The following is a 26,226-nucleotide window of genomic DNA, read 5'->3' on the forward strand; positions in this document are numbered from 1 at the left end:
TCAGTTTCAGCCTGCTCTGCTGTAACCAACCAGCGACCGCCTCCAAACAATGCTGTAGAGCTGCAGGGGCCGTGACAGCTCCCCCCCTCCATCAACAGAATGAGCTGAGTGTCATCAGCGTACTGGTGACAAATCAGCCCAAAGCTCCGTACCAGCTGAGCAAGTGGTCGCATATAGATGTTAAATAATAGCGGGGACAGCAGGCGCTCCTGAGGCACCCCAAATAGAAGTGGGCACCTCCGAGAGGCTTGGTCCCCGCACCACACTTGCTGGCAACGGTCCCGGAGAAACGAGGCAATCCATTGAAGGACAGTGCCCCGTATCCCGGAAACGGCCAGGCGGTGGGTCAAAAGGTCGTGATCGACCACATCAAACGCTGCGGTAAGATCTAACAAAACCAGCAGCGCCGATCCGCCTTGGTCAAGCTGCATACGGAGCGTATCTGTGGCAGCTGACGAGAACCGTCTCCGTCCCGTGCCCAGCACGGAAGCCGGACTGGAAGGGGTCAAAGGCCGATGTGTCATCCAGGAAGCCCTGAAGCTGCTCCAACACCACTCTCTCAATTACCTTCCCCAGAAGCGAAAGATTGAGACGGGGCGGTAATTGGCCAGATCCCTGGATCTAACGATGGTCTTTTCAAGAGTGGGGACCACTGCCTCCTTCAACCCATCCGGAAAAACTCCTTGCTCAAGGGAGCTATTGATGATATTCAACAGATGGGGTCGTAGCTCCGCCCGGCAGGTTTAATAAGCCAGGCGGGGCACGGATCCAGAGGGCAGGTAGTAGGTCTAACAGCAGCCAGGGCCCTGTCAACAGCGGCCTCGGAGAGCAGGGAGAACTGGGCCAAACAAGGGCGGAAGACGGCAAGGGAGCCTCAGTTCACTCATTGTAGTCAAAGTGGAGGGAAGATCCTGGCGGAGCGACGAGATTTTGTCTGCAAAGAAGCTCATAAATGCCTCACAGCTAATAGCCAATTGATGATTTACAGAGCCTTCCGATAAGGAGGTCAGGGACCGAATTATACGAAACAATTGTGCTGGGCGTGAGCTAGCAGATGCGAGAGAGGAGGAGAAGAAAGTTCTCTTCGCCTCCTTCGTCGCCATCTCATAGGCTTTCATAAGCGTCCTATAAGATGTTCGCGCGGCTCCGTCACGAGATTTCCTCCACACTCGCTCAAGCCGTCTGAGTGCCCGTTTCATGTGGCGGAGCTCCTCCGTATACCATGGAGCCCGCCGAACGCGGGGACGCAGAGGGCGCCGGGGGGCAACAACATCGATGGCATCGGAAAGCCGGGAATACCAGTCATCCACCTGCTCATCGAGTGTGCCGGCAGGGGCAGGATCCCGCAGAGCATTCAGGAAGCCAAGTGGATCCATAAGTCTCCGCCATAAGTCTCCGCCTACTGCCTTGTAAGACTGACTGCTCATATATAGTGAATAACACAAATGCAACAAAGATAACTGATAACATGTGCATTCCTGACACATGCACAATAGGCATATGCAATGTTTAGCTAGCAGTGATTTATTAAATGTTTATTTCTTCTTTTTTCCTAAGATCTCAATACAACCAGTCAATTTTAGGACCATGTTATATCCATGGTTCATATTATGCTAAGCCTCAGCCTTGTACTCTCTCCCAGCCCAATCAAGATGCCAGTGTGGCAGGCACCATTTTCCGCATTATGAATGCAGCACAGCAATTTGTTTGAAAGCAAATCTTCAAATGAACTGCATTAACTCAAGGGTACTTCACATTACAATTTTTTTTAACTGGAGAGCCTTTTATATAAGGAGGACTGTCTGGCCTGTATATATATTAAAAGGTGCATGTGCATTCCTGACACATGCACAATAGGCATATGCAATGAAGCTAGTTTTCTACTGTGCATGTCCTTGCATAATAACAACAGTTGCTCCTAGAAGTGCTGTTCAGGTAGCAAAAGGCAGGAAATGGCACTTCATTAGCAAAGGTATCATGGCTGCTGGTTAACCATTCCTTTGTTAGATGAATTAATAGAAAGAGAGCTGCTGTTCATCAGTGGAAATTAATAGATAGCACATAATCTCCTTGTAGTTGGGAATCTCTTTTTTGTTTGAAAAAATTCTTAGCACTTGGAGAAAATAATACTTATCCCACTAAGGGAAAGGGGCAGGGAATCAGCTGGAAAAATTACAACAGAATAGAGTATTAATAGAGAGGGACTGAGAGAGCAGTGAGTTGGCTTAAGGTAAAACACCCTGTGGTGAAGGTCATCTCTTCACTTTTAATGAGAAGTGGTGGATCTACTGCCTTGTAAGACTGACTGCTCATATATAGTGAATAACACAAATGCAACAAAGATAACTAAACCTTTCTAGGCTGCACTGAGAGAAAACGAAAAATCACAGTTCAATAAAATACTGAAGCAGATTAAATTAATACACAATATATCTCAGCTATAACAACAGACAATTCTTTGCAGCAGAAGAAAATGAATCAGAAATCCGAAAAAGCACTCTTGGGTCTTCATCCTGACTCTGAAAAGATCAAGCATTAGAAGAGCAGCTGTAGGTATGGTATTCCACTAAAGGGGTATCACCATAGAAAACAAGTTTTCTCCAGTAGAAGTTTCCAAATAGTGTTCCAAATAGGGTGTCCAGACGTCACCAAAGGTGGGGGAGTTCCCTGATTTGGGCCCCCTCCCCCGGTGCCATCTAGCTGGCTGGCAGGGTCTCACCAGGCTTAAAATGAGACCTACATCTTGGCTTTGTTTACACAATGACATCACTTCCAGAAAGGATACATATTCATATGTATGCATAAGCAAGGAAGCCATGGTCAAGTGCACATGCACACTTTAACACATGCACAGGTGCTCTGGTATTTGGGTAAAATATCATGATAAAAACTGCATCTACCATAGAGTTTTTGCTCAAATACTTGAGTTTTTCTGTCAACAGGATGGTGTCACTTATGGAAGTGATATCAGTGTATTGGTTCTGGCCTCCCTCTACAGCTGATAAATCCCCTCCCCCATCACCTGTCAGTGGCCAGGGAGGACCCGGCAACCCTAGTTTCAAGTCAGTCCTACTTTAACCGTCTGGAATAAAATTAAAGACAAATGTTGTGCAAAGGGCAGCCCCAGATAATATGCCATTAAGTAATTTATATCCTGCCCTCCCCCGCAGGGCTCAGGGCAGTGAACAACAAAACAATAAAAACAGTCAATACAATAATACAATAAATATCCACAAGAGCAGCAACAGATGGCAAAACCCACACCCTTCCATACCCACGGGAGGCCAAGATGATAAAATGAGAATCAGATTCAGTAATCAACCCAGCTGGCCAGATGGAAATGCCTGGCGAAATAGTTCCGTCTTCAGTCCCTGCGGAAACTTTGTAAATCCCCAGAAAGCTCCCCAGAAAGCTTATTCCACCAGGTAGGGGCCAGGGCCATAAAAGCCCTGGCCCTCAAGAGGGCCAGCCAGATGTATTTCGAACCAGGGACCTCCAACAGGCTTTCCTCCAAAAAACAGTGGAACCTAGCAGGGCAATACGGGAAGAGGCGATCTCTCAGATATGCAGGTCTGAGACCGCTCACAGCCTTGAAGGTTAAAACCAACACTCTGAACATGATCCGGGACTCGATCAGCAGCCAGTGGAGATGGTACAGGACTAGTGTAATCCGATCCTGACCTGATGCTCCAGTAAGGAGCCTGGCTGCTGCATGTTGAACGAGCTTAAGTTTCTGGATCACAGAAAAAGACAGGCCAACATACAGTGAGTTACAATAATCCAGTGGAGGTGACCGTTGCATGGATCACTGTGGCCAGGTCAGAGTGCGGGAGGTACGGGGCCAGTCGTAGTGTCTGCTGCAGATGGTAAAAAGCAATCTGGGCTGGCCAGATGGGCTGGCATCATCCAGGAACCTCTGGAGCTGATCTGCCACTGCTCGCTCCATTACCTTTTTCAGAAACAAGAGATTCGAAACTGGGCAGTAATTGGCCAGATCCGGTGGATCTAATTGAGGTCTTTTCAGGAGCAGGGGGGACCACTGCCTCTTTAAGCTGACCTTGAAAAACTCCTTGCTCAAGAGAGCTATTGATGATATTCAACAGGTGGCCCCGAAGCTCTTCCTTCTGGCTTTAACCAACCAGGAAGGGCACAGATCAAAAAAACAAGTGGTAGATCATACAGCTACTAGGTGGTAGATAATACAGCTATCTAACAAGTGGTAGATCATACAGTTATACGGCCATACGGCTACCAGCTGACTGCCCACATCAGTCAGGTCGAGTAGGCTGAAGTGGTGCAAACAAGGACCGAAAGGCAGCCAAGGGGCCTCCAGGTTCACAGAAGCCTTTCTCCATCCCTATGTAGCCTTATTGTAATGATTTTCAATCCACACCATGGGGCCAGTTCAAAATTTATTGATAAGGTATTACTCATTCTGGCAAGTGAACAGCCTTCTGTCATCTTATCTATTGTCTGTACAAACTGCATAACAATGAAATGCATATGCCATGAAGGAATACTACAGCTGTAAAATGTTCTGCTTCTGAAAGCAGTTACCCGACTGAAAATAGGGCTTCTTGTCACAACCAGCCATTTTGGACAGATTAGATAGATGACTGTAGATGTCCAGGAACAACTGCATTTCAGACAGAAAGGCAGAATTGACAGAAAGTGACTACTTAACAATTTACCTGTTTATTGAAAAAGGCACAATACTATGTATGTCTCCAGTTCAGCCTTCCCTACATCTGTCATCAACAAGGCAGGCTCATCTATCACATGGAATTGTGTATATGCTTAAAATTGTGCTGTAGTGTTATTACTATTAGAGTTCATGTATCAAAATGTCACTTTTTCTGTTTGCAGTTCGAACATGTCCTCTGCTCAAGGACAGCGTTCTTAGTCCCAAAACAGAGAGTCCAATACTAGAAAAAAGGTCACCACATCTAAGTGTTTGTGGAACTTTGCTCTGGGAAGACAAATCTTTGTTATTACTCCTGTCCTATCAACCTAATAATTTTTAAATACCATTGTCACCTCCCAGCTCGCAAATCTGTCATTCACTGTTAGCACTTGTTCTTAAAAACAGTACGAGTCCACACGTACAGTCAATTGGGCTCTGCTAAATCTCATTAAGCCTGTAAATATTTCTCTTTAGTCAAATATGTATGCATTCAAACTTTTAATCTATTTTTTCTCCGCATAGTGAATGAATATTCAAAGTTAACGACACTTAACCGCCTGTAATCCTTTGGAGACAAATTACATTTTACACTCTTCCACCTAAACATTAGGAAGAACTTCCTGACTGTCAGGGCTGTTTGACAGTGGAATTCACTGCCTTGGAGAGTTGTGAAGTCTCCTTCTTTGAAGATTTTTAAACAGAAGCTGGATGAACATATGTCGGTAGTGCTTTGATTGTGTTCCTGCATTTCAGGGTGTTGGACTTGATGACCCTTGTGGTCTCTTCCAACTCTATGATTCTCTTATATACACCTTTTAGTAATTTTTTTTTAAAAAAAAACCCTTATAAACCATTTCCAGAAGGCTAGCTGCCTATGACATTCTTGGTGACCTGATGACAAAAATGACCCTCAGCTGAAGCTAGTTAGTTTGTCATGATTCCTTTGATCTGAGTTTCCACCAGGACATTTTTCTTCAGGTAAGATCTGTGATCATGGCTTGGCTGCTAAGAGCTGCACTTTATAAATGATACTTTTTCATGCTTCCCTCTCTACTGTTCTTCCAATCACTGTTCCTCCAAACTGTTTTCTCACAGGCCAGTGGACCCCCAGGTAGAATCATGGGAAGGGAAGTATCAGCAGTAAGAAATGGGTAGTTAGAAATGCTTACCACGAGTAGAAAGGAAATGAGTTGCAAAGCCTGGAGTCCATAAGTTAAAGTACAATCTGAAATCATTTTACTACCTGGGTTCAAGTGGCATATTTGCTGCTGAGGAAGAGGGTGGGGGCAAGATATTCACAACAGAAGAAAATGGCATGGATGTTTTCACTTCTAGGATTGCAGTGCCATTTGTGATATACAGAAACAGGCCCCTTTGACATTGTTGCTGCTAGTTAGAGCCAGAGTTTCTCCCTTAAGCAAAAACCAGGTTTGGAGGACATCCAACACCTTCAATTAATCCAGACATAATTTGTTGGATTACCAAAGAGATCGGTATTATGTCATCACTCACTGCCATACTCAACTCTTCTCAGTTTTATTTTGTGTCTGATAACTGCACTGGACCAACTGTTACATATCCATCTCACTGGAATCAGCTCCCAATTTGTGATGATATAGCAGCATACTTCGATAAATAGGTTTAATCAATCCCTGATCTTGCAACAAGATCGCCAGTAGGTTGAAACGCCCCAAGGCAGATCTGCTATGGGAGCCACCATGAACAGCTTGAGAAGAGAAGGCAGAGTTTTTATAAGATGTAAAAGTAAGAACTACATATGCATTTTTAGAAAGCTGCCAAGCCCTATAATCAAACACAGTTTTAGAACATGACACAGATGAATCATCCAAGTTTTTATTCATGAAAATTTTCCGCTCCACCAAAACATTGTATTCTGAAGAAATTTATATAACTGTTATATAACCAGATGCAATCTGGAATTATTCCTTTTGAAACCTTTTTGGAATATTCCTCTTGAAGCATTGGTTATTTTTAAAGGCTGTAGCCCATTTATTTATGTATGACTATCAGCAAGCACTAATTATGAACAAGCACTAATTATCGGCAAATAATTAGGTAAATACTTTGCTGACTTCTTACATTACTGCAGCAGTGAAGGAGCTGCAAGGATGTTACGCTTCCAACACAATCTGGTGATGTGAGAAGCCGCAGGCTATGCTAAAAAATAATTAGCCCTTCTTTTTTTTTTTTTGAAGGTTTGTAAAGATGTGGGGAAGCAGAGGTAATGAATACCTCAATGAAACAAGGGCCAGTCCTTGCAACTCTTAAAGTGGCTGTGATATTGAGCACATCTGAAAAATAAAAGCCTCTCTTGTCAACCTCTGGCCTTAATAACTATTTACTAGGCATCAGTGGGCTGTTTTTTGCAAGGCAGTATTGTATGTGGTGGTGTCACAGTTCGGTGAATCTTGGATGAAACAGTTTGTGGTTCCTGCTTGATGTGTCACTACTGTTAGATGACCAAGGCAGTGCTGTGGTCAGGAGGGCCTTTTGTCTATGCAAATTGTATACCAGCTGCAACCATTCTTGGAGGTGAACTGAACTGACTAGGAACCTAGAAGGCTGAGCCACAAAATTAAAAATAATAAGAATTTAGAATGTAGAGACCTATATATACAACACAGGGACAAAGAATAGGGGTCAATCCAGTATAGAACAGTGTGAGTCACGTGCACAGAAATGAAGGGAATCTAATCTAAAACGCACAGTAGAAATTTGGCTACAGTTTCAGTTATTTTAGCTTCAGGATTATTGAGCAAAAATCATTTTTGCATTGGTAGAAAGGTCTGAGAACCCAACTGGGGTTAAGGCAGAGAAGTTGGGCCTAAAGCTGTTGTTCTTAGGGCAGAAGAGCAAGATGTGTTCAAGGGAGTCAGTGTAAAAAGAGCAGAAAGAACACTGTCGATCATGCCGAGGGATGTTTGAGAACCGGCCTTGAAGTAGTGACGATGGAAAAGAATTGCACCTTGCTCTTGAAAATGCCCATCTGAGTTTGTGATTAGAAAGTTGGTCCAGATAATGGGCAACACAGAGTTTCTGGGGGAAAATCCCAAAGTACAAAGGTGAGCAGGAACTCTGAGCCTTGCTCGAAAGGTATTCCTGCTCAAATAGTTTATTTTTAAACTGATAAATCTTGTTGGTAGTGAGCATGAGCAAGGAATCCCATGAAAGGCCCAAGGAGGAAAATTTAGCCTCAATTAATAGTCACCAGTCAGAGGTCTGGAGTTCACACATTACAAGTTGGACCAGACTGTGAGAGCCAGAAAGAAAACAGAGGCGCACCCAAAATTTGAAAGTGGTGGTTCACGCCCTGGTTTCCAGAAGATGCTGTCCTGCCTCAAGGCAGAGAACAGCATAGGGGACCCAGTGAGGAACTCCGAAGACCTCCCCACAGCTGGGCATGTCGTGATGGTTTCCAGGCTAGGCTATTGCACTGAAGGACTAGTTTGTGGTCTGTTGTTTTCGTTTTAATCTCAAAAATACAGTTGATAGAGAACGCAGCTCACTTCCAGTTCATTGCTGGATTCAAATCAGTGCTCATTTTCCTTTTCAAGGCTCAGATAAAGTTTCGCAGTGATCTCCCTAATCTGATCTAATAATCTAATGTTTGAAATGATCACCAATGATAGTTTAATTGTGCACCTGTCTAATTTCAGTGTTGCTTTAATTTCTCTGTGACCTTTGGCTGCTCTTTCCCCTTTTCTCCTGCCAGTTATCAATGTAAGATGGTTTTTGATGTTAAATCAGTCTCATAATGAGTTCAGTGATGGTACAGAAATTAAGATGTCTGCTTCCAAAATCACGTTAGGATGGGTTTCAAAATTTATTCTTGGAGTTTCCCCACCCCCCTTCTCTCTTATACTGTTCTTTGTATCAAACAATGGTCTTTTGGAAACATGAAGAGTAGTGTGAGAGAGATTAACATGTGGGTGGGGGGATTTCCCACAGTTTCCCAAGAAATAAAATTGTTTTACAAGTCTGCTAGATTCACACTTGTGCAATCCTGAGATTCAGGGATCCCAGAAGATCCCTGCTATACAAAAAGAAAAATAACTATCTCTTCAAAACTATAGTACTTTTTGGGATGATTTTTGGAGATGTCTTTTTTGTTTATCTGGATAGAATTGTACTCTTCTTCAGCTCAGAAACAAAAAAAAAAAGAGATCTTCTCAAAGCTACTTTGTGGCAACTAGAAAAGTTCAAACAAATCTTAAACAGAGCAGAGCTGGGGGAATCTGCTCATCTATATCCAAAGGACATTTCCCTTCTAATATTATTGCATTACCTTATCCTAGTCTTATAGTAGAAACAAAGTCTTCCTTGTGTATGGGGGTTCAGAATGTAGAAAAGCCTTAAGCTTAATCAAGCATTTCATAACTCATATGAGAAGATGCAGCACACATTTATGAAAAAGTGTTGATAAAATTATGAAGACTTCCTTTAGAACAATAGAAGAAGTTGGAGATACCTGAGTTGCTTCTATGATAACAGAGGGAAGAAGGAAGAGGAGGAAATTACTTGCAGAATTATCTGTAGGTGAAGGGGTGGATCTGGGAAATAAGCAGGATGAGGTTTGTGTATGTATGCTGTCTGTTAATACTGATAAAGACAACTTATCTATTTGGCAGGAGTAACTCAGGAATGAACTTTTTTGTTATTACGACCAACCCCATTTTCTAGAGAACCAACCACTGTAAGAACTATGGTGGTATAAATGAGCTAAGCATTTAAAAGGAAGGAGCAGCATGCTGGTGAACATTTCTAGATCCTTAAAATTACCTTTTCAGTTGCCTAAGATGTGGCCTTGTAAGATTATTTTTATATTTTAGGATACCCTCATGTTGGTTTTCTCGAGGCCAGACACTCATGATATTTCTCTGTTCATTGGTGCTACTTCTGTCACAGCAGCTACGCCTGTCACAGCAGCTGTCACAGCAGTTGAATTGTGGACCCTAAATGGATTCTGTCCTTAGACTGCAAAACCTGGACACATTCAGTTTGCATTGACAGCAGAGGTGGAGCAAGGAGAAACTGCGCCCAGGGTGCACAAGTGCCCTGTGTCCCTGCCGCCTGCCCCCGTCCTGCTCCAGAACACCCCCTCCATGGCCCCGCCTGCTGATGCTCTGCCTGGGGCATTGCGCTCTCCCCCCTGCCCCGTGGGTGCTACTCCACTGATTGATAGGCTGTGAATTTATTGTTTATGTGCCTGCCCATCAGTGTAGATAATCTGCTGAATCTCTTGTTTCTACTCCAGTATTCTGAACATGAGAGAGGGAACCTTCTCTGTGGAGGTTTGTGACCTGTGAAATACCCAATCTTTTGTGCTTTAGACAGTGGGTTACATCGTAGTCAAACATCTGATAAATTCTGGTAACTGGTTATAATTTGTCCCCGCCATGCCCCCCCCCCTTTATTTTACAATATAGGTTTTACAGTTTTTATCTTGACCCTCTGGTTTTGTCATCATTGCATTTATTTATTTAAATGTGTATACTGGCTTCCCTTGTATTCACAGCAGCTCACAACTTGACAGCCAATACATTTATTTACAAAACATTAGGATTTAGGATGCCCCTGGTTGTCTGAGGCATCAGCGGAAGGAAATGGGGGAAAGAATGTTTGCTGGCATGCTGATATCACTTCTGGCTAAAAGCAAAATTGACACACTGGACACTTCTAGCATTTTGAAAGCTCACTGGGTTAGGGTTGCCAGCTTTGGGGTGCGAAACACCTGGAGACTTTGGGAGTGGAAATTGGGGAGGGCAGGGTACAATGCCATACAGACCAACCAAAGTGGTCATTTTCTCCAGGAAAAGTGAACTTGGTCATCTGGAGACAGGTGCCACCTGTAGAATGGCAACCCTAGTAATGAATTTACACACCATTCCCTTCCCCCATTCATCACAGATGTTTATTGTTTGTGTTTGTACAAATAAACATATGCCTGCTTTTGTTTTTATTCAGGAAATATGATTGTATTGCAAAGCAGTAGGTTCCTGAAAGAATTTAAATGATTCAAACTTCTTATTTTTTTAAAATGGCTTTTTCCATCTGTTGTATTTACAATTTTGTGTAGTCAGCAAGTTAACAACCAAAAACTAACCTTAGAAGGAACTAGATAGATTCATGGTCACCCAAAGTTTGTTTAAGCTGATTTCCATGCTTTGTTTAAATATTTCTTGGGTGGGTTCATCATTTGATGTTACTCTGTTTTTTCTTGTAACCAGTAAGATATTAAAGTTTCATTTAAAAAGAAAACATTCACATCTATTTGATCACAATGAACTGCAGTAATTTAGCCGAATTAGTTGTAATTTCAGCCCAAGATGAAAACAGCAGTAGCTGATTTATTTCAGTTTTCCTGCTGTTTAGTATGTTTTTATATGGCCTCTTCACACTGATCTGAGAAAAAATATTCTTGGGCTGCTGTTGATCAAATAAATAATTCAAAATCAGATGTATCACAGAAGGTTGCTTAGATGTGACAATTATTTACCTACTTATTTAAAGTTGAGTTCCTCTTGCTTTAACAATATTAGTTCTTTCTACCCACCCCAAAAGAGTGATTTCAGAATAAAGAATAATTCTGCTGATCAGCTTACCTTTTTTTGTTTTTACAGCATAAAGAACGTCACTCCAAAAGTAGGAGATGCTGAAACTCGTAAAGCCATTCGCCGTGCCTTTGATGTGTGGCAGAATGTAACCCCTCTGACATTTGAGGAAGTTCCTTACATTGAACTAGAAAACGGCAAGAGAGATGTGGATATAACTATCATTTTTGCATCAGGGTTTCATGGAGACAGCTCTCCCTTTGATGGGGAGGGAGGATTTTTGGCCCATGCTTATTTTCCCGGGCCAGGAATTGGGGGAGACACACATTTTGACTCAGATGAACCATGGACCTTGGGGAACCCTAATCATGATGGTAAGAACAAATTACTATTTAAACACGTGAATTGTATCCTATATAAATGGTACAGTAGGATGATGATATATATATGTTTTGTGCCACCTGAAAGTAATTATAACTACTGTATCTTTAAAATGAGGTTTCACTTAATTTCTGCATATAATGTGCTAGATAGTAGAATGATCAGGGAACTTCTGCCTCCCAACTCCTTTTCTGATAGAATCAATTATTTATTTTGAACTTAGGATAAAATAATGGCATACCACTTTATGAAAATACTCTGTTATTTTGTTACCATGGAGAGGCTGTGTACTTTTGAATGTCACCATTACAAATGCAGTTGATAAAACTAAGCTGATGACAGGCTACCAGAGAATAAACATGGTAATAACAGTATTAGTATCAAAATATACCCTCCCCTCCTTTTTTTGCACATTTTGTTGCTGAAAATGTATAGCTATATTCCATTGGTGATTAATAACGGTCATGGAAGATAATTGCCTAACCAATAGGATCGGTGCTGAGAACCAGAATTGTTTTGATTTGTATTTAGGATTGATTGCCAGCTTCCAAGTCTGGCCTGGAGATCTCCTAGAATTACAACTGATTTCCAGACTGTAGACATCAGTTCCTTTGGAAAAATGGCTGCTTTGGAGGGTGAACCCTGTGGCATTTTACCCCACTGGCATCTTTCCCACCCCCCAACCCAACCCTCCACAGTCTCCATCCCTAAAACTTCAGGAACAGACAACCCTAGATAAGTTGGAGGTTGACAAATTCTTTGCACTCTTCTTGTATTTCAATGATATACATGTGTTTCAGACCAGGGCTCCCTAGTTTCAGATTAAGTGGACTTATCTGAAAGAGCAACAGCAGAGCCACAATGGTTGGGGGTTTGTAAACGTGACTTAGACAGACCTCTGCATGCAAAGCACCATCTGGTTCTTCAAAGGTGCCATTGTCTTCACAACAGCTGGTCAATCATGGTTCTCCCACAGACAGATGTGGTGGAGGAAAACGTATTTATTTGTAGAATTTATGAGTCATATATCTTTCTGAGAACATTCAGTGTGATCTGCATCTATTCATATAAAAAGATTTTAAAACAGTGCAAACGTAAAGGAAGTAATGACACAAAAAAGCAAATAGCAGTTCAAACACAGCTACTGTTGTTGCAAAAGCAGACTGAATTTAAAATGCCTTGATAATATTTTAAAAACTAAGCAATGAGTATCCCTATGGGCCTCCCTGGGGAAGTTATTCCACTGCTGCATTGTCTCCAAAGACCAAATTGTTTGGGATCTTTACAGGAATATACCTGAAGACTTCTGAATATTCTGGTGGTAAAACAGACACCCTAAATTGAGGTTGTTTAGATGCTGCCTTGATATTGAGAGATTACCAAAATATTCCAGTTTGCCTGTCTGCCTCCAAAATCCACTGAGGCAGAATTAATTGACAACCTTAGCTGGTATGCAGACAGTGTTTATATCTCCTGTCAAAACAGTTAACGTGGACAAGCACCACTATAATTATTCATTTGGATAACTATTGTGGTGCATAGGGAGAGCATTACTACACACATCACCACATTTTAAGCATTGTAAAGTAGTTGCATCCAATTTCATAGCTACTGGGAATTCTCGGCTGCTGACATTAGTCTTCCCATTGTTTTAACCCCTCATATTCTGAATCAATACACAAGCAACAAAGGTCCATTTTGTTTTCTCTGGTCTTTCACATATGCTGCTCTTATTCTTCACATATTTGGTCACATAAAAATATGATACAACTGCAAGATGTTGGGTTAGTTCTTAAAAAAACTAAGGTCGGTCTCATAATATGTACTAATTCAGTTTCAACAGTTAAGGCAAATTCCATAGTAGTTTGAAACCAAACATGAGTTGAGTTGTTTTAAATCCCAAGTTCTCAAATATTTACCTCTAAGTATCTCTGAATATATTCACTAGAGTCAAAAGCCATGGTCAGAAAATTGTGCAGGATGGAGACCATTGTTTGTGTTCCCTGAGAAGTACAGCTATAAACAGTGTGTTTGTGCGTGGATTACCATCAAGTCACAGTCAACATATAGAGATCTCTGGTGGGGTTAAGCAGAGGTGGTTTGCCATTGCCTTCCTCTGCAGAGAGATAGCTGGTGACTGCTCATCTCCTGGAATTACAACTGATCTCCAGACTACAGAGATCAGTTCCCCCAGAGGAATGGCCTCTTTTTGAGGATGGATTCCATGGCATTATATCCTGCTGATGTCCTTTCCATCTCCAAACCCCACCTTCACCAGGCTGCATTCTCAAATCTCCAGAATTTGCCCAATGTAGAGTTCACAGCCCTAGTTGGATGAAACATGGGCTGTTCCCTACCCCATCCCACACTCTACTTGATTGTTTCATAGCATGGCAGCAAGAAGATGTTGATGGGGCAGAGTTTTCAGATAGCTGCTGGGGGTGGGGTATCTCTCACTTTGGGACCTCTTGCCCCACTGCAATTCAACTGCCCAGTGGAGGGACTTACCAGCAGCAAACTGAGGCCTAGGCCTCTTGTTTCCAGTGATGCACTGACATCACATCTGGTCCTCATTAGAAGTGACACCATCATGTCACTGGCAACTTGGGAACACATTGGAATTTGGCAAAAAACTTTATGGTAAAAACTGTTTTTGCTCAGATATTAGATCATCCCTACCGCATCAGCAACCTGATAACATTACTTCCAGTGCATGCTGGAAGTGATGTTGGCATACTGCCAGCAACAGAGGCCTAGGCTTCAGTTTACTGGTGGTTAGTTTCAACTACACCCATCCCACACCACTTGTCAGGGGGTTCCTGGCAGCCCTATGATGGTGGCAGAGGAGAAGTGTCTCAGTTAAGATGTTGGTGATACCAGTTGGGTACCTAGGCAAACTGGAGCCCTGGGCAAAACCTGAGTTTGATGCCCCCCCCCCCGATGGGCGGCCACCCTCCCCCACCGTGACCAAACAATGATTTTTTCCACCAGGTCGTTTCAAAGTCACCATCACATTATAGAACATGCCCCAACTCACAAATCTGAACACAGCAATAGGCCATGCCACACAGCAGAAATAATTTTTTTGAAAACATTTTTCAAAATGCTTTCAAAATGTTTAATACTGCTATGAAAATATTTTGTGGTGTTGAATCCAGTCCTTTCAATTGGGGTAAACAGCATCACTTTCAATGCTGGGGACCCCAGATTTTCCCTTTAAGGTGGATTTAAAAGGAGAATCTGGGCTCCCTAGTTTAAACAAATGATGCTGGAATCCACCCCAAAACATCATTATTTTCAATGGTGTTTAAACTAGGAAGCCCAGATTCTCCTTTTAAATCCACCTTAAAGGGAAAATCTGGGGTCCCCAGTTTAAACAAAATTGAAAGTGATGCTATTTTGGGGAGGATTCTCCTCCACCCTGAAACAGCATCACTTTCAATGTTTAAACTGGGGACCTCAGATTCTTCCTTTAAATCCATGCCAAAGGGGGTGGATTTAATCATCATCATCATCATCATCATCATCATCAACCTTTATTAGGCATAGAAAGAAAGAAAGAAAGAAAGAAAGAAAGAAAGAAAGAAAGAAAGAAAGAAAGAAAGAAAGAAAGAAAGAAAGAAAGAAAGAAAGAAAGAAAGAAAGAAAGAAAGAAAAGTATTGGCAGGAAGGGGGTGGATTTAAAAGGAGAATCTGAGGGAATTTAGGGGGTGCCTGCTGTCAGGGGTGCAATTAATTCATGAGACCCTAATGATAATACCACCCAGGTTTGGTGAAGTTTGATTCAGGGGGTCCAAAGTTATGGACCCTCAAAGGTATAGCCCCCATCACCTGTTAGCTCCCATTGGAAACAATGGGGGATGGGGCACCCCTTTTGGGAATCTATAACTTTTTATCCCCTGAACCAAACCTCACCAAACCTGGGTGGTATCATCAGGAGAATCTCCCAAAACATCTCTGAAATGATGGTGCAGCTAGCCTAAAAACTGCGCCCCCTGCAGGCCATAAACAGAAAAAACACTGAAAATAGAAAAAAAACCCTCAGAAACGAGACTATCCTGATGATACCATTTAAGTTTAGTGAAGTTTGGTTCAGGGAGTCCAACGTTATGGATCCTCAAAAGGGTAGCCCCATCTTATATTAGCTCCCATTGGAAACTTTGAAACTGAAAATAGAAACTTTGAAACTGAAAATAGAAAAAACCTCAGAAACAAACCTGCATTTTTGGCACCCACCACAAGGTGGCGCCATGGGCATCTGCCCACTCTCTTTATGAATCCCTTCTCACCTGAGTTACCTTATGAACTATGTCACAGAAAGATCTGGGCTATTCACTGTGGAGTGGGTGTAAAAGGGAAGGAAATGACAAATTGCTTGGAAAAGGCAATAATAATTCACTTTCTTGGCTAACTGATGCTGTATATGCAATTAACAAGTCTAGGTTTAACCAAATGGAGTGTATGCATGGAACATTGCAAGTTTGTTTAGATCCTTAGCTGAATAATTGTTAGAGATGGCTAATGACATCAATGTCTGCAAAGAGGATAAAATATTTTATGGACTGGAATGAAGTAGTTTTTCAATAGGAAAAGGCTAGCAATGCAACCTTATCTTATTCCAGTCTATTGATTTCAGCAGGTTTTTTGTGTGGAATGGCAGCACATAGAACTGGACTATTTGTCAAGTCGAGGGCTCCATGCAATGGCCATTCTGGATTTCCTCAATCAGAAGTGTTTATTGAACTGGACATCTGAAGACTGGCTTTCCAAAAAGCCAGTTCTGAAACAATCCCCAATTCCCTCCAGTATAATTCCACTGATGCCACCCCCCAACCTACCCCTTTCCCACATATGCAGAAAGCGGGAAAAGTGTGTGAAAACTGATGCCTCTCCCCCAAGGTCAGTCAGATGATAGGGAGCCATCTGGCCGGAAGGAGAGGGCCAGAGTTGCTACTGTTATCTGTGTCTCAAGCAAGCAAAGAGGAACAGCAGAATCAAAGAGCCAACAGCAGAGAGGCCCCAGTTCAAGATGACTGGGGTTTCAGCACTCAGCATCCCCAGGCACTCTAACACTATTACATTGGTAATTAATGCTTTATGAGCACAAAGCATAGTCCTTGTGGATTATTGATTAATTTTGGATGAAGGTAGAGAGTTTTGTGTTTATTACTTTAAGGATCCACTATTCGAAGATTCACTCTCTTCCATGTTAATGTCCATAACACAGGTTTTATCTTATGCTCCAAAGGATGAATGCACCATGGCAACACATCTAGCTCTTTTGATTTTTTTTTTTAGTATGACAATAGTTTGTTGATCTTAATTATCATAGGGACTAATAGCACTCTCATTTATATCAAAAGAAATAATGTTTCCTTCACAGCAAAATAAACTCAGCTTCTCATGGTTTACTGTATACTTAGAGCTTTAATGGCCTAATCCAAAGAGTGACTTTTAGAGACGGTGTGGATTTGTCCTCCCCAGGGCACTTACTGCTGGCATGGCAGGGGCGTTCCAGAGGTGTGGCCAGTGGTGGAGCTGATGTTAAGTCGGCTTTCTGTCTGATTTTTCTTCTCAGAATGCTGGTGTCTAGGACTTGGACTTTTGTTATCCTTTTGCATGGCTTAATTTCATTAAGCCCAGAGGAGGGCTTTCTAGCAATGGGGGGACCTCTTTATTTTTTTATTTTTGCCTTACATCTGCCCAAAAGCCCTCTTGGTGGCACTGTCCCCTCCTGGCAAGGTCTATCTATGTATTGTGCTGCCCATCTCAGCTTTGCATCAGAGGATGCATTCAATAATCCAAGAACCTGAAGATAAAAAGTATTAGGGAACAGAGGTTTAACTGAAGACCTCACTGGGAAGACAGAGTAATGCTCTCTCAAGATGCCTTTTTAAAATCTGTTCTCTGAAAATGAACTTTTCAAATGTTTTTGGACTTTTTAATATGAGATAGTAGTTTAGAAGCTAAGGAATGTTGAATCAGAATTCAGCCTGGTACACAATGGGTTAGATTTAGTGAAGCAGGAACAGAAAGGAGATATCACTGATCTACTAGCACAAGCAATAGTACCTGTTCTAGTGAGACCTGTAGCATTTTGTTACAATATTAAACAAATGATTTAAAAAACCCATTTTGTGTTATGCATGCAAAAAATTGATCTTGTTTTAACCTAGAACGAGCTTCCTTCAAGGTTTTGTTGTCATGGTTTCCCTTGAGTGTAGGGGTAATATGCATGCAGAAAGGGTCCATGGGATTTAATATAGCTCCCCAAGGTTATAAGGAGGACCAGCCTAACCACTAGGCAATTCCAGATGATTGCCTAAGCTGCCAGATTTTGAGTGGCACCAAAAAAGTGATAGAAGCCTGCCTCCCTATGCCTGTGTGCTTTTCTTCTGGAAGCTAGAGGGAAGCCGCCATGCTCCTATCATCCTTGTTTTCCTTTCTGCTCCTAGCCCTTTCCAAGTACCATCTATCTCCATGGTCTTTGCTCCACCATCACCACCCAAAAGCCCAGCAGGGAGAGCAGCACAGGATGGGGGGTAGAATTGCCTTGGTCTCTGCCACTTGCAGTGGCTGTGGCTTTATCTAGAAGGGGAAGCAGACAAATGACAGAAGAAACTTTGGTTTGGCCCTAGAAGTCACTGAGCCTGGATACCAGTTCACTTTCATGTGGTAGTCAGTGTTCAACACTAAGGTATATTGTAATGTACCTTTTGAATAACATTTTTACAAAGTGAATCATATTAATCCTGTGTGGAAAAATATAAACAGTCCATCATCATCATCATCATCATCATCATCATCATCATCATCACTGACTTACTGTGCCCTCTCTCCCTTTCTGGGCTCAGGGTGTCTCACATCATCTCAAAAAACTATTTCAATAAACAGTATAAATATGAAAACATTAAACAATCTCAAGTCACAAAATAGCAGCCAACAATTTCTACATTGATGGAATTGTTGATGGAATTCAACAAAGCCAGAGAGGGAGGAGAAGGGTCGGGGAGGCCAGATGGTATCATAGCTGCCTTAACCATAATCCTGGTGGAACCGCTCTGTCTTACAGCCCCTGTGGAACCGCTTAAGGTCCCACTGGGCTCTGGGCTCATTAGACAGAGAATTCATCCCGACTGGGGCCAGGGCCAATAATAATAATAAGATTACACAAGTTTATAGAAGCAATTCATCAATATATTTAAATCAATACAAATTGATTTCACCTTATCACTTTGTGCCAGTACATGAATGTACTGGATATGTAACTTAGCATTTAGTTTTTCAGTAGTACACTTTGCTGTTCAGTTAACCATAATCCTAGATCTAGAAGATAGTTATAAACCGCAGTCCATTAGCAAGGGTTAATCTCCCCGTGCATGTAATTTTTTTTTTCATGTAAGCATTTTCCTACTCCCCCATTTAAAAGGAGATATCATCAGACTGCATCTCAGTGCTCTTAATTAGTTTCTAAGTATGCCCTGATCAAGGTTACAAACATGTTTTTTACCCTTGTTTGTCAGTCCCTTAAGAAGGGTTTGACAACAGAAACTCGATTCCATCATATTTTATTAATAAGTAATAAATATGTCAACTAGCTGTGTGTCTCTTCCTGTTCATTGAGGAATCTGATTAGTAAAATGCAGGTTAGCTTATGCAAGGCTTATGAATCAATCAAATACTTTCAACCCTAGAATGTCCATACAATATAAGTATTCCACTTACCTTGTTACGCCTAAAACTAATGTTCCTTCCAGTCCATTTAGCACTTATACTTTTACCTCTCTTCTATTCCCCCTTCTAACCTGAGTTATCTACATTAAATCATTTGCTTTAAAAAAAAAGATTTAAAAATGTACTGTCACAGGTTACTTCTAGTTACAGACAGAAATAATTTTAAAAGGTGTTTGGAGTGGGAAAGAGTACTCTTCCCTGCTTTCTTACACTACGTTTGAACTCAGCCCTCTTAGTAAGCCACTTTATGGAGATGTATATGCAGGTCTATCAGTGTTGGATCTAGTTGGCCATGAGTCTACATGCGTTTGTTTCTTTTCTCTAATGTTTCATGAATCGATGCAGTCACGTTGTTTCTATCCTACGTTTTCTCAAACCGGTTAACAAAAAAAAATCAAAACCAAAATTAATTAACAGAAAAAGACAATAACAAGTCATCAGACAGATTACATCAAATAGAAACCTGTAAAAGAGAAGTATGGTTACCCATCTCAGACCTGAAGTTTTCCTGGAAGCACAGCTGATTTCCAGACATCAAATTCCCCTGGAGGAAATGGTAGCTTTGGAGGGCAGATTCTAGGAGAACCAGAAGCCCTTCAGTCCACCAGGTCAGCCTCGGGAGAAGTATTCCATAATTGTGGTACCATGACCAGGTTGGCCCTATTTCTGACTAATGTCAATTTGTGGGGGGAGCCAGAAAAGGGATCCTGAGGCAGATCTTTAAGGAATGGGCAGGTTCACAGAGGAGCAGCCAGTTCTTTAGATAGCCTTGGCCCAGTAAAATTTAGAGATGTATATATGGTTGCAAATTCTGGATTGGGAAATTCTTAGAGGTTTAGGGGTAGAGCCTGGGAAAGGTGGACTGTGGGTAGAGCAGAGACATCAGAGCAGAGACATCACCAGGGTATGATGCCATAACACCCGTTTTCTCCAGGGGAACTGGTCTATGTAGTATGTAAATCAGTTGGAAGTTGGAGAGATTTCTAGCCCCCATCTGGAGGTTGGCTACCCTATACATGGAGGCCAAATCCTGTACTTTGAATTGTGCCAAGAAAAAACCTGGAAAGCAATGTAGTTCTTGTAGAGCAGCTGTTGTACATTTATCGTGATGTGTTGGATTAGTTGAATTTTCAGCAAAGCATTCAGTGGCTGTATCATATAGCGTGCACAGGAGTAATCCAATTTACTATGAACTATGTGTAACTCTGTTTGGGTTTGCTGAGTGCCCCACACACTTGCCTGTCCTTTTCTTCCTCTTTCTTTCCAATGTCTTTCTCCTGTGTCAACTGTTTTCTGAAATTCCAAGTCAATAGGTCTTGGGAGGACTCTTATTTTATCGAAATGCACAGTGAAGCAAAATATGTAACTCCGTTAAGGCCATGAGTCATTCTGAAGAGTCAGACTTCAGTTTTTTCTTTTAAAGTTCATTGTGGTTTCTGTGTGATGAAGTACAGTCATTGTTTACTCTACTATCATTTGAAATATCTGATAAAACAGTGGAGAACTTTAGTGACAGATTGTTTAGAAGCAAAATTGAACTCTACAGCGTCAAGAGGATTAGCTGGCTGAATGATTGTTCTTCTCCTGTTTCTCTGGCCTACAGGAGGCTGGGAAGAGGCAACAGCTTGATTATTTAGCAAAAATGCAAATCACTAACCCCCTTGAAAAGAACTAGGCTCATTTTCCACAGTATATTGCTCCGCTAATGAAGGCAATTTGAATTCTGTGTTTCTCAAAAGAGATGAACAACTTCTTGGAGTGCTCAGTAAAACCTTATTATATGTGGGTTTTCCCCCTTAAATCTTCTTGAAGTTGCTCATGCTTTTAAAGCATTTGAATTAGTTCCCAAACAATCAGAGCAATAAAGTTTTGTTAGGAGACAAAGACCTAAGCTGAAAGAAATGCCATGAAACTTATATGAAACAGACTTTGGTTTTATTTATTTATTTTTATGTGCCCTATCTCAAGGACTCCAGGTCTAGCAACGTTTTTAACATGCAAGTTAACATGCAAATGTTGCAGCCACCAAGAACCATCTATATATATATATATAAAGCTAACCGTGACTTTGTTGGTCACGCCCTAACGCCAAAACGCCTTGACTGACAGCTCCCAAATTTGGCAACGGTGTCCCTTCCTGTTGCAAGCAGGTTTTCCGATCTTCACTGGGTTCGCAGGTCACACCTGAGCCCGGCAAAATCCACGTTTCCCCATACCCACGCCACAGCAATCAGGGCCCGCTGATCCGGGGAAGGGGCGTGGCTTGCCCGTCTTCGTCGTGGCGTGCACGTCACATGACGCCACCTGCTGCCACCTGCGGGGAGAGGAAGAAGGAGCGTTCCCAGCCCTGCCGCTGGAAAAACCCAGTTGGCCTTTCCCCTTCCTCCTCCCTTCCCTTCCTAACCCCCCCCCCCCGGTGAGCCACAATGAGGCGTGGCCGCCCCAGCCAACCACGTGCCACTTCTGGGGGACCAGCCACAGGGGACCAGGTGGTGCAGGAGGGGGAGCCGCCCAGAAAGAGGCACGCCAACATGCCCCAGGATCATGAAGCAGCTCAGCAACACCAAGCCGGTGGGGGAGGGGCCCGCCGAGGGGGCCACAGGGGCCGCTTCACTGTTTCCCGCCACCTGTCTGCAACAAGCACACCAGTGCCGGCCCTTGCACAGGAGTCTCTACGCGCATGCCAGCAGCGAGCCCCAGCAGGCCTCGGTCACACCATCGAGCCACAGCCCAGTCACCCAGAAAGCCCTGCCGCCCTTCCTAACCCCCACCCCACGGTGAGTCACAGCGAAGCGTGGCCGGGCCCGCTAGTTCCAGATAAAAATCCTAACAAATATCTGAGGGCTGGTAACTGTTGGAGGCCTCAAACCAAGGTTTTTCTTGTGGGAAAATGAATCACTTCCTTCTCTTCCATGTGCAAAGCTCCCAGCAGAGATGACTGGACAAATGTGGCATATTGGTGGTATTACTTTAAGGATAACACCCAGAGATGCTCAAGAAAGCAGAAGTGCAGGTGTTATGACCATAACTAATGGAGGAGTTATGGTTACTGAGGCCTAGTTGTGACCTGAGCCGTTGTTATGACCAGTATTTCCTCCAGCACTGATCCTTTTCCTTCCTAAAGACATAACACTTCTGGGAGCTTCAGCCTTGTTTCCTGGGCTACCACTTCCCCCTTGAAAAATCTGGTCTCAACCAGCTTTGCCAGCACGGTCTATTAGCTCCATACTTTTCCTACATGATTGTTTACTGTGTAAGGTTCAAAAGAGTGGGTAATTTTGCTGTTAGATAAACATCCTCTTCGTGTCAATAAAGTCTAAGCTCATGAAAGTAACCCCTTTACCAAACATTTTACCTCATATCTACTCTAACAGTGTGGTAAAATCCTTCTTGTCACTTTGCTGGACTAATGCAGAGGGGAAAGTATCTTAGGTTATTTTGATCATCTGTATGTGCTCTCTACGCACTTCCACTTGCCTTTTCACTTGTTCTCTAGCATGTAAATGTTTACCTGTACCTTTACACCATTGTTCTTGGTATGGATACTTTTCTACCCTACTCAGTACTGCTTGTACTGCTTTTTTGGAACTGACTTGGCATTTTCTTGGCATTTTTTATATCAACCTAGCAACTAAGGATGCAACCAGCTTGATTAAAATAATTCCCAGTGCCTGCTGTTCTAGGCCCCTTTTGTGTGTCCAACAATAAACCTGTTCCAGATGGTGGAAGAGGAGTGGAAATAAGAGACAGCTGCACTCAGGCACAAAAATATGAAAGAAAAGTGACATAAAATAACCATGATTTCATTCTCTCTTTTTTAACTTGTATTTTGATCTCATTTTGAATTAAAAAAAAATTAAGACCAGAACAGTCCAGTCAAACAAAAATCACATAATATACATTTCTACATCTATCATATCAATTACATAGCTAATTTAGCCTAGTTTACCACCTGTGGTCTCGCAACCATTCATGAGAGATTACTGGATAATCTGGGGCCAGTCACATGCTTTCAGCAAGGTTGTTGTGTGGAAAAAATGGAAGAGGAGAATGATGCAAGTAGGCTTGCCAGTCTCCAGGTGTTGACTGGAGATGTTCCACTATTGCAACTGATCTCAGGGGACAGAGACCAGATTATCTGAAGAAAATGGCTGCTTTGGAAGGAAAAAATTGTGGCATTACTCCCCACTGAAATCCCTTCTCTCCCCAACCCCATCCTTATAAGGTTCCACCTCCAACATCTCCAAGTAGGACCTAGGGATTCTCCTGGAGTTAGAGCTCATCTTGATTGATTGATTGATTGATTGATTGATTGATTGATTGATTGATTGATTGATTGATTGATTGGGCTTGATAGACCCCAGGTATCAGTTTGCCTGAGAAAAAATGCTTTGTAGGGTGGACTATATTCCCAAATCTTCAGGAGTTTCTCAGCCAGCATCTGGCAATCCTACTCATACACCCCTTCCCCGCTGCTGGCCAGGAGGGCCCTGGCAACCGTAGGATGCTTAAGAGCTCCTTGATGTTGCATTTACAGAAGTATTAGCAGTAGAGGAAGTAAGCACCATGGCACAGGAAACCCTGACAGTGGCGAGAGAGAAGGACAAGGCAAACGATGCAGCAAAGAGCAGCAGTGGCGTAGGAGGTTAAGGGCTCATGCATCTAATCTGGAGGAACCGGGTTTGATTCCCAGCTCTGCCGCCTGAGCTGTGGAGGCTTATCTGGGGAATTCAGATTAGCCTGTGCACTCCCACACACGCCAGCTGGGTGACCTTGGGCTAGTCACAGTTCTTCTGAGCTCTCTCAGCCCCACCTACCTCACAGGGTGTTTGTTGTGAGGGGGGAAGGGCAAGGAGATTGTAAGCCCCTTTGAGTCTCCTGCAGGAGAGAAAGGGGGGATATAAATCCAAACTCTTCTTCTTCTTCAAAGTCTTTGTGAGCATTTCCAACATAACTGCACGAATGATTTTCATGTAGTTGTGCTTCTGTAACTGTTGTCTGTTGTAGACGAAATCTGGGTCTGAATGTATATGGCCAATTATAATTGAAAAAATGAGATTTAAAAAAACCCAAATCCCTCAGTTGTTCAGAATAATATGGCAAAGATTTCTGTACCTAAACATATAAATATAATTGACCTGTCAATCTCCAGGTAAAGTCTTCTAAAATTACAACCAATCTTCAGCCTACAGAGATAAAAGTGAACAGAAACTTGCCACAGTCTGAGTACAATAAAAGAACTGGTTCTTGCTGGCAAATACTTTGTGGTGTGTCATTCGGCTTTTCCAGTCTGCCAAAGTGATGGATTCTTCCATTGTGCTAAAAAAAAGGATTCTAATCAAGAATACTGGACAATTCAGAAACCAGTCTATAGTCTTCAGTTTGAAGAACATAGCCTAGAAATAACACTATAACAACAACAATAATTTAGAAGCAAAAAATCATAGAGTTGGAAGGGGCTGTACTAGCCATCTAGTCCAACCACCTGCTCAATTTAGGATCAGTTTAGTTACAGCAAATTCAATATTCCCCAGTTTATCAGTTTAATTTTTTACATATATAATTTTCCAACTATGCTTTGTGATAAGAGACCAAAAAGTCTTATCCAACTGCTATCTTCCATTCACGGGCATTACCACTGTTTGGATAAACCACTTAGTTACATGGTTATCTTCTGTGGTTCTGAGTCAAGTATTCCATTCTATGTCTTTTGAACAATTCTGGAATTTCTGCTAACTTAATTAGTGTGCATGTGTACTCAAGGTGCATTTCAGCATGAATTTTGATATGTGATGTGTGTTTCAGTCTGTAGTCCCATGGTATCTCTATAATGGCAACACATATCCAAATGCATTTTGCAGAGGGAAACATATTGAATTAGGCAAACTCAGATTTTCCTGTTTCTTTTGGCTTGCTTCCCTTTTCCTCACTGACTACTCACCAAAGTAGCAATCATGGAGTTGGCCTCGTATAGGCATAGGATGCTTCTGCAAGTCATATGCAGTTATTTTAGTCTAAGGAGGTATTTTAAATCTCTTTGTGTATATAATTCCCCTACTTTTTTTTCTACAAGCAGTTTTGATATGGTACTATAACACGGTTGCCAGTGCTACTTTGGAAAATGCTGAGAGATTTTAATGGCAATGCCTGAGGAGGGTAAACTTTGAGGAGGATATGATGTCACTTCCAAATGACACTATAGAGATTTCTCCTATCTCCTATCGTAGAAAATCCTAAAGCATCGTTATGGAGGCTACTTCCTGGCCATTTTTAGTCTACTCAGTTTCTCAAGAGTTGTGGTTGGGGTTGAGGCCAGGGGTTTACTTGATGCTAGTTTCTGAGCAAATGGCAATTTTGCTGTTTTTTGCATTTGTTTGTGGGAAATAATATGTGGAGCATCCCATTTATTTTCAGGGTTGGCCTCGACAATACCTAATATTTCAGGATGTAATAATATCAGCAGGATAATAAACAAGCAAGAGGCAACTCTACTGTGTTCTAAGTCTTTCTAAGTGATGGCCTCTGTAAAAGTCTACTGTGAGGCTTCCCAGATGTGCATTATTTTTATTACATGTAACACCTCCTTAATTATAAATTGACTAGTTTTTATTAGATGCATAGATACAGAAAAGAATGGATACCCATCACTATGCAGCAGCACATTTTATATTGCCCCTTTCTTACTTGCTATCCTTTATGTTTGGAGTGAACAAAAACCAAACTACTGTTAATTTGTATTGCATTTTTTTTTAAAAAAATCTGCCATTCAAAAGGAAAGTACAAAAACTTGGCCTGGGTTCTGAAAAAAAATTGCAATGGCTACCCATGCTGATATGCTGACAAACAGACAATTGT

General features: G+C 42.1%; 1 protein-coding gene across 2 annotated transcripts in view; it reads left to right on the forward strand.

The window, feature by feature from the left end:
- The window catches only part of MMP16 (matrix metallopeptidase 16), a 227,813-nt gene that overhangs the window by 113,321 nt on the left and 88,266 nt on the right, over nt 1-26,226 (forward strand). For both annotated transcript variants that reach the window (XM_048508339.1, XM_048508340.1), the window contains one exon: nt 11,326-11,630. In XM_048508339.1, the coding sequence (XP_048364296.1) occupies nt 11,326-11,630 (305 nt within the window). The remainder of the gene's footprint in view (nt 1-11,325; nt 11,631-26,226) is intronic.

The sequence above is a fragment of the Sphaerodactylus townsendi genome, linkage group LG09 (assembly GCF_021028975.2).
Source record: "Sphaerodactylus townsendi isolate TG3544 linkage group LG09, MPM_Stown_v2.3, whole genome shotgun sequence".
Classification (NCBI taxonomy): domain Eukaryota; kingdom Metazoa; phylum Chordata; class Lepidosauria; order Squamata; family Sphaerodactylidae; genus Sphaerodactylus; species Sphaerodactylus townsendi.